This window comes from Aptenodytes forsteri, unplaced genomic scaffold (assembly GCF_000699145.1).
Source record: "Aptenodytes forsteri isolate BGI_AS27 unplaced genomic scaffold, ASM69914v1 Scaffold49, whole genome shotgun sequence".
Taxonomy (NCBI): Eukaryota; Metazoa; Chordata; class Aves; order Sphenisciformes; family Spheniscidae; genus Aptenodytes; species Aptenodytes forsteri.
The window spans coordinates 2,911,394-2,920,542 of NW_008795125.1; the positions used below are offsets into that span (position 1 = coordinate 2,911,394).

The window sequence follows — 9,149 nt, forward strand, 5'->3', positions numbered from 1 at the left end:
CCCCTTCCTTCTTCTTCCCCCAGCTTTATATGCTGAGCATGATGTGATATGGTGTGGAATATCCCTTTGGTCAGTTGGGGTCAGCTGTCCCAGCTGTGTCCCCTCCCAGCTTCTTGTGCACCCCCAGCCTGCTCACTGGTGGGGTGGTGTGAGAAGCAGAAAAGGCCTTGACTCTGTGTCAGCGCTGCTCAGCAGTAACGAAAACATCCCTGTGTTATCAACACTGTTTCCAGCACACAAATCCAAAATAGCCCCATACTAGCTACTGTGAAGAAAATTAACTCTACCCCAGCCAAAACCAGGACAATTTGGAGCCTGCACTGCTGCAAAATGTGTGACCCTCATAAAAGTATATTCAAAATCATAAGTTGAGTTTCAGATGCTTTCATGAACTGACAGTGGAGGTCTGTGCAAGTGCTTTGCTCTTTCTGTCTATCGACTGCCTTTCACTTTGCTGTGACCTTTCATTTTCCTTGGTATTTTCTCAGTTGTGCTCATAAAGTGCCACATTTACCCATTCAAGTCACATGGCAATTACTAGTCCCATATCCTATTAAAAACATGGTGCACGTTCATACGAACATCCCCAGACCTCGCCTATGGCAATGCAATAAAAGGTGGCCTTGGGGACTGGATTTATTTGAGCCCAACTCAGAGCCAATAGAGACAAAATTAAATTTTGATGCCCCAGGGAAAAAATAACTTCCTTTGTCCTCATCACTGCTGGTGGCACAAAAATGATTTTCTGGCATTGGCAGGATGAGTCCCAGCAGAGAGGAAGGAGAGGTTTTGCTGGCAGGACCTCGTCAGGGGCTGTCACTGCCTTTCTGAAGTGTGAAGAGATGAGAGGTGTGCAGAAACAAGAGAGGCTGTTGGAGCGGGATTACGTCTGCCAGTGGGTTTGGGTGAGCCGTCCCTCTCTCCTTCCCTCCAACCTCTGCTCCTGTGACCAAGATAATCTTGTTGGGGGAGGAGGGCTGGTTCCTGGGGCCTTCCAACCATACTGGCAGGGCCAGGCAACTGTGTAAGGTGTAAAAGAATTGCTTTTTTATCCTTCCTTACCTTTACAACTCCTTTTGCTCCTCCCAAAACTCCCCAAATGATCTTTTTCATCTCCCGAATTTCTTCAAATGCCACATGAACTCAACACTGGCATGGGCACAAAAGTAGCAGCAGGTAGAACAGGGTTAGGCCACCACATGCATAGGGCTGCCCTGGGCAGCCACTGGATTTGCTATGACCAGAAAGGGTTTTGGCCCATTCTTTGTGAGCATCAAGGCTGCCAATGCACAAGAAGTAACTCTGCTGGCTATAAAGCTCACAAACCCAGAACAATTACCATCAATCCCTTAAAATTTCTTGTGTTTCTGTTATGACTCCTGTTAAAATCAGATTTTTTTCATTCCTAGAAATTCTGGGAGCTTTGATGTCTATGATAATTGTTTGGATGGTGACTGGTGTGTTGACGTATTTGGCTGGCATGAGGCTGTTACAACCTGATTATGATATTGATGCTACAGTGATGCTCATTACCTCTGCTTGTGCCGTGCTCGCCAACATCCTGTAAGTTACTTTGTTTTCCTCTCCATATAACTTTTGAACGTTGAACGTGCTGCTGTATTTCAATAAAAAACGATAGAGAGATATTGGCCTGAAAAATATTAAGTGTTTATGAGTTTCATGAGAACATGGAAAGGGGTAGAGAAGAGAGATCCTGCTTCTCGTTGAAGGCTGCAGTTGCTCTCCTCCTTTCTGTTAGCTGCCACACTGGGAAGTGAAATTATAAACGCACAAACTCCAGGAAAAGATTAATCTCCATCTCACTTTTTATTAGATGTCAGAACATTCAAGAGCTCTACAGAAAATGAGGCCTCATTAATTCCCCTGTTCACAGACTTTCTTGTTTGTATAAAAAACACTGAATCACCTAGGAATTATCTGCTTAGCCACTCTGTATTTTTGCCTAATGTGTCTGATTTTACTGTTCAGCATTCAGAAGTGAGAGGATTGAGGACATGTGTGACATCACTGCTTTCAGAGGTGCAATAACCCCACTGATATTTGTAGCTTTACATGTCTTGCAGACTAAGCCTGATTCTGCACCAGACCGGCCACAGGCACAGCCATGGGGCACAAGCCCCAGAATACGTGTCGGCCCCTCCAGAAAAGGCAGCTCTGAGCAATGCCAGTCTGCGGGCAGCCTTTGTGCACACCATCGGAGATCTATTCCAGAGTATTAGTGTGCTAATTAGCGCACTTATCATCTTCTTTAAGGTTAGTTTTATTAGTTGACTTGCCTTCCTTGCAATTAAGGATAACAGTTATTTTCACAGCATTGTGACACTAGGTACTATGTAAATATTTTCTCTGTCTTAATGATATACATTGTAATTTAGTCAAAGACAATTATATTTATTCTTGGGAATTGAAATGACTGTTGAAAGTGTAACACTTGCTTCTTGGTGTTTCAACTGCAAGGAGGATACTTTGGTGTCTCTCCCTTTCTTCATCTGTAGCACCTTCATTCCCTGTGCTGAGGCTCCTTAACTGGCAAAGGAGGTCAGCACTCATTCTGTACTAGATGAATGGAATATATTATTCTTTGAGATTAACTAATTAAAAATGGCAATAACCAACAATAATGAAATTAACAAAGTGATGTGTTCATATTTTTCTAGCCAGAATACAAAATAGCTGACCCAATCTGCACATTTGTGTTTTCCATCTTTGTTCTGGCAACCACCATCACCATTTTAAGGGATATTTTGATTGTGTTAATGGAAGGTAGGACCTGATTCCAGAATCAATACAGTTATATTTTGGTTTTTTCCTCTCTCTTTCTCCATAACGCTTATACTCGCTGACAAAAGTACAATAGCACACTTCTGTATCAGTTTCCAATATTCTCATAATTCTGATCATACTTTAAACCTAATTACAATTTTAATCAAAACTGTTTTCTACCATTGCACTAGAAGATTTATACATATGCCAGTTTTCGTAAAAATCTGTGTACTGGTGTGTTGCTAATGAACTCCCAATGTATTCCTAAAACTGAGTTGCTTTTATTTGTTGTATGTGTAACATTGCTTTTTATCACCCCTTTGGCATATGAGATGTCTACTCACTTTGTTCATTGTGTAATTCCTTTACCCATCTGAAATACAAGTCTTTGCCAAAAAAACCCCAAAGAAAAGAAAAAAACTGAGCTTTGAACTGTGTCTGTGAAATAGGCTGAGTGCAAGAGGCAGAAGTCTAAAAGATTTTTAGTTATGCCGGTTCAGAAAAGCAAGCCGATGGAGCTTTCCAATTGCGTTCAGGTGCAAGGGAATAGACAATTCTCAGCACATCAACAGCAAGAAGAACTAGGTTTAGCAATATTTAATCCTGTCAGCTACGGGCCTGAAGAGTTGATTTGCAAGGCCAAATGACTTGAGCAGTCATAGATGCAGGTTTTTGCCTTCCTTACACTGAATAATATAATGCAACCTCTTTCTCAGCTATGAAGACATAAGGATTAAAGGGAGAAGTAGCTCTAACAGTGTAAGTTTTGAATGGATGAGAGTTACTCAGTGTGACTGACTGCATGGCTATTTACTTCTCTCTTTCACTTTGCACCTACTTCTGTTTCAAGAAAGAAAATTTCCAGTATTGTTTTACAGTAAAGCTTCATTCTAGGGTTGGTTTGCTTTCAGTGATTGTGAGATAGAGATACATTTGTGTAGAGCTGTACCTAGACAGAGTGCAGCAACTGGCTGTATCTTGGCTGCCAAAAAATCAGAAGATCTCTTGATTACTGAAAAAAAAAATCGAACTACCAGGAAGGCATGGCAGCCCCTGACACTCCGGGGTCTCCTTCTCAGAGCAGTGATTCCCAGCTTCCGTAAGCAGTGCTGACATGCCAAAATTGGCAATGTTCTGTTCCCCTCTGCAGCAAGGCCTTTTACGCTGTCCTTCTGGGGAGGTCTCTGAAGCCAGTCTCCTACCTCTTAAGTAGCATATTCTGCCCAGAATTTTCTAAAGAGAAATTGGATGTTGGATCTGGTATTGGAAGAGGCTCTTACCCCATGCATCCAGTCTGTCCCGGGGTGTCAGCCCCACAGCCCCTGCGACTGACTGTCATGCAGGCACTGGCTGTCCATGGTTTTCTCTAAAGAGCATGTGCATGTCAGCGTCATATTCTACTAAGTCAGCACTCCATATAGCATATCATTCTTGTAATAAACAGATAGGACAAAGCACATAACGCTGAGGTCATTAACAATTACAAATAATTATCAGTTATGGTATGAAAGACCAAATTAACCAATACTGTGCTTATCATTGTTATACTTCATAACTGGTGGCATTAAAAATATTTTTCAGTTTACTGATCCAAGTGAAGCATGATGAGCATAGCTGTTCATGTGGGCATAGAGGTGCATTTCCAAACTCCCAGGTCTCACTCCAGGGAAGATCTGTAGTTAAATTCCTTGGCCAAATTTGGATTTAGACTAAACTCTGAATTTCATGTTGCAACTCACCCTATCACAATTGTCCTCACTCTGAATGAGGGTCATCACTATCATCATCTTTTGTAAGAAGGCTCATCTAGGAAAACAATCACTGATCTACTCAATAACTGGACCTGGGATCTAATCTCATCTAAGATTCCTGAGTCAAACCATTTTAATCTTTATGTTTGTCTTTCCCTCTCTGCTAAACAGATGCTTCTCTATTGTGTAAATGTATTGAGGACAGAATCCCTTAGAGGTGCTCAGGTGATGCCATAAAATCTGCACTCACAAAAGATGTTGGTGCAAAACTAGGACATAATCTGGCTAAACAGCTCACTTCCCTATGTAAACCGGACCCTCAGAGTATCTCCTAAGACATGCATGAGTCTCATTCTTCCATAGAGAAGCATAAAACAAGGGATAGGATTAAATTTCACAGTGAACTCTGAAATAGACAGGCTTTCCAAAGCATTGAATATTTTTATAAAAATTATACATCTAACTGATTAAAGGTTCATGATGCATTTTCCTCTAACGATCATCATTCTTACCTCTTCAAAATATTTTTTCTCACCAATTTCTCCTTTTAAGGAACACCAAAAGGATTTGCTTATGATGCAGTGAAAGCAAGAATTTTTGCAGTTGAGGAAGTGGAGTCTGTTCACAACCTTCATCTTTGGTCTCTGACAATGAATCAAACTATTCTATCTGCTCATGTTGTCACAGGTCAGTAAATTTCTGTAAACAGCGTGTAAGTATTCAGCTGCTGCCTAGTAAAGGTCAGTCTCCCCTGACTGGGACACAACTGACTGTATATCTGTTGCTTGTTAAAACAAATGTCATCATTTTGTTGGAAAAATAACAACAACAACAACAACAACAACAACAATAAAAGCTCTCAAATCCTCCTCCCAGAAATCTTGCCAAAACAACAGGGACCTCTATTTAGCCCCAAACTTGAAAACTGCAGAGGTTGTGGAGCAAGGAAGTAAACTACAGGATATTTTAAATAAATTAGAAGAATTAGACCCAGGCTGGATTTTTCTCACAATATCAAACAGATTTTGGAGTGGATTTGTCAAACTTGAAAACTGTTGATCCCTGTAAGAAAAACTTACAGGGCAAATCTGCATTCTTGAGGCATCACTAGCTGTAAAACAATCTTTAAAACATAGCTTGGAGTGTAGAGGTAACTACAGGGGAACAGTTAATCTTTAAAAATATTTTTTTTAAATGTAGTCCTTATCCCTGTTGACCAATTGTCCACTACCTAGATCAATTTTCTTGTTTATCTGTTTGCTTTGTACCTCTTAAGGTTTATTTAAGAAAAAAATTCCACCTGTGTTTGGCCAGGAATGGGTTCAGAAGCAAATTCCTCCATGGAGACCCTGCTTCCCAAAAAGAGTGGGTCTATCAGCATCTGAATCACTTGGCACTGTTGCTACTCCCTGACTGGATGAACTAATCTTTATTAAGTATTCCTGCTTTCCTCCAGTCTTCTGCCAAACTGAATTTCTTTGGTGATTACTCTTAGCTCAGCTCTTGCCAAAGTTGCATATTCTGACCACATTTGAATGAACAAACTTTTGCTGACATGCAGGTTCCTGAAAGGAGGATAAAAAGGACAAGACACACTTCTCAAAACAAACTTCTTGTTAGAAGTTTGTGAATAGTTTCTGTCAGTAAACACTTACTCTTCTTTAAAGTATTATATTATATGCATTTTTATTATTTTCTGCTTGCTATCTACAGCAGACACAGCGGACAGCCAGAAGATTTTGAGAGAGATTACTCAAGCCCTGTTTGAGCACCACAGCTTCCATTCCATCACCATTCAGATTGAATCGGGAGGGGATCAGAAACGAGACTGTGTCTTCTGTCAAGAGCCCAGGGATTAAAGGGAGCAGTATGCTACGCAAAATAACGATCACCCCTCTTACAGGTCAATAGAGACTGCATGTGCTGGTTGTATGTAACGAATTAACAACAAATGGTAATTAACTGAACTAAAAAGCCCTGCCACTGCGAGCAGTGCATGGACCTTTATTTGTTGGTACCATCTACCAGGAGAGAACACCTAGTAGGTCCATCCATCAGCTAGATTACCTGTCCATCAGCGGTTACTTTCAATTACAAGAGAAAGTATCTAAATTATTCTTGACTAGAGCAGCAGATTGGCACTAAAGCAACATTTAAGAGTGCCTGTTTGTAATCACAGGTAACAAAAAACTAATCAACCTTCAAATTAGCAGCAGACCAATTATCACAAAATGTAATGAAATGTAAGTTTGGTGTTAGCAAAGCTCAACACTTACTCAGTATAAAAGAGAAAATTTAAATTAGCACAAGGGATGAAGAGATCTGGGAAAGAAAGAGATGGTAGCATGTGCTTTCCCTGCCTTTTGTCAGACACTCCTCCTCCTGCATATGCAGGGATGTATCAGATGAGCACCATATTCTGCAGAATGGATCATATGCTGCAGTGTGGATCACAAGAGGATTCACTCCATTCACATTTGGCAAATAGCTCTTTGGTTTTTAGCTAGCCCTATCTATTTTTCAGGTAGCCCTCAGCCAAACTCTTTTCTGCCAGACATGGGCAGTATTGTCTACTATCAAGACAACCCATAACTCGTATCACACTGCATCGTGATAAGTTGTGATGGAACATTTGTAGTGGATTTTTGGGTGTCTGTGCATCGTGACAATAAAACAGACCAGGTGCTCCTAGAAAAGGAAAGAATAATTAGGGCAAGGAAAGACTGTGGGCCATTGTGAACATCACATCTAGTGTCCTTCATAGTATGGCCTGTGGGGTGTTACCCAGTAATGCTACATCCTTGAAATTATATCAGGTAATTAAAAAACCCTTTGGCATATCACACAGCCGTTCACTGTACAGGGAAGGTACTTGCCCCTCCTTCAGGCAGCTAATTCCCACATTCCTTATCAGGATGTGATAAATCTTCCTCTTCTGCATACCTGGCAATGGTTACTGCAGAACTCTGAACAAAGAGTCAGGTCTTACTGCAGTGCCTCTATTTTTGTCCAACCAACTGAATTAAACTCTCACCTGTTAGCAAAAACAAGGGTTGTACTTCAAAATGCACGCTCAACTGCTTCTTCACAAAACAACTTCAATTCTGCCCTTGGCCATAATAGTGCAGCTTCACCTTCCATGCAGAACTAGATGTAATGTTTTCCCACTCCACAATCCTCACTCCCACAGCTGTAGAGCTCATTTTATTAACAGGTTTGTTAGAACAGAATAAAGTATGCGATACCGAGTGGTACTGAGTTTCTAGGCTGACAGCTGGAAAGAGCATTGTGTTATTAAGGTATAAAGAGGCCTTGCTTTTTAGGGAATTCAGTTTTATTTGCAATAGGTTCACATTAGTTTTCTACTTTATCATCCTAAGGAGATTAGAATTTATTATTAGGGGCTTTTGGCTATACATAACTGTGATGATAGATTGATGTATTAAGATGGCACTTGTTACCTGGTAGGGGGAACAAGAAATTATTCTGCTTTGTGGAGGCATCCCAGAAGATCTTAGTCAGGTAAACCTCCCACTGAAATCAGATGAGGTATTAAAACACAACACCCGCTAAGAATTTCATGAGTATCTCATTATTTACTGGCTTGAAAGAACTGAGAACGTAGCAGTGGTATTCAGTACAGTGATAAAGATAATTCTTGCCCTTTACAGCTGAAACTCCAGAAGATAAGACACAGATAAATCAAAGCACCGTAAGAAACCCTAAATGAAGAAATTAATTTGTATTTTGACCCATTTCTCTGCTGGTATAATTTAGTATAGTTGCCTCCTACCAAAGGCAATTCAGCTGTGCTTGTTAAGTAACCTGAGCACCCTTTTCATTAGTTGGGGAGGACAAGTTAATAGCGTGGCCTTCATATGAAAAAAATGTCTTTCAAAATGTTTTGAATAAGATGAGGACACAGACCTGGATATAATAGGGAATTTTGGGGAACAGTTTTATGGCCAAGGACAACGTGAAAGATAATAAGTGGGTGACAGAAGCATCCATATAGGACGTAGATTCAGTTCTGAGATTTAGCCTGAGTTGGAGATAAAGACCAGAAGTTTAAGAGAAAGTGTTGATCTTGGAAAAAATTTAAACAGACAAGTGACATGGTCCACCAAGAAAGCTACGCTGAGTAACAGAGCTGTGGAAAAGCTGGATGGAAACAACACAAAAGGGGCTGGAAAAAAGAAGATTCAGCAGCCAGGACCAGGACTGATGAGGCTATTGTCCAAATGAATTGAAAGGATGGGAATGCTTTCATTACGTTTTGGAAAAAGGAGCAGTGAAATATAGAGATGTGAGGAAAGAAGGAGTTAAGCCAAAATAATGATCCTTAATGAAAGGGAGTGGGGAAAGTTGTAAAAAAGAAGGTTTAAGAAGGAAGTGAAGTAGCAGCTGCCGTCTACAGTAATCCCAGTGATCCATCAGACCCTCAGAATGGTAGCCTGGGTATGTGAGTAATAAAAGTCAGGGCAGGAATGGGGAGGAAGAGGAGAAGTTTGGGTTTGTTAGCATCAGTAGACCTTGTATTTCAGGCGAAAGAATTTAACCATGTATCTTTAGCAAAAGTGCAATTGTCTCTACTTTCTGTTGTGCAATTTACTC

General features: G+C 40.6%; 1 protein-coding gene across 1 annotated transcript in view; it reads left to right on the top strand.

Annotated features, from left to right (window-relative positions):
* SLC30A8 (solute carrier family 30 member 8) overlaps window positions 1-6,394 on the top strand; it is a 14,113-nt gene extending 7,719 nt beyond the window's left edge. Inside the window, exons 3-7 of the mRNA XM_009277249.1 lie at window positions 1,410-1,563; window positions 2,085-2,274; window positions 2,679-2,784; window positions 5,088-5,222; window positions 6,249-6,394. Coding sequence (XP_009275524.1) covers window positions 1,410-1,563; window positions 2,085-2,274; window positions 2,679-2,784; window positions 5,088-5,222; window positions 6,249-6,394 — 731 coding nt within the window. The remainder of the gene's footprint in view (window positions 1-1,409; window positions 1,564-2,084; window positions 2,275-2,678; window positions 2,785-5,087; window positions 5,223-6,248) is intronic.
* Window positions 6,395-9,149: the final 2,755 nt, after the last annotated feature.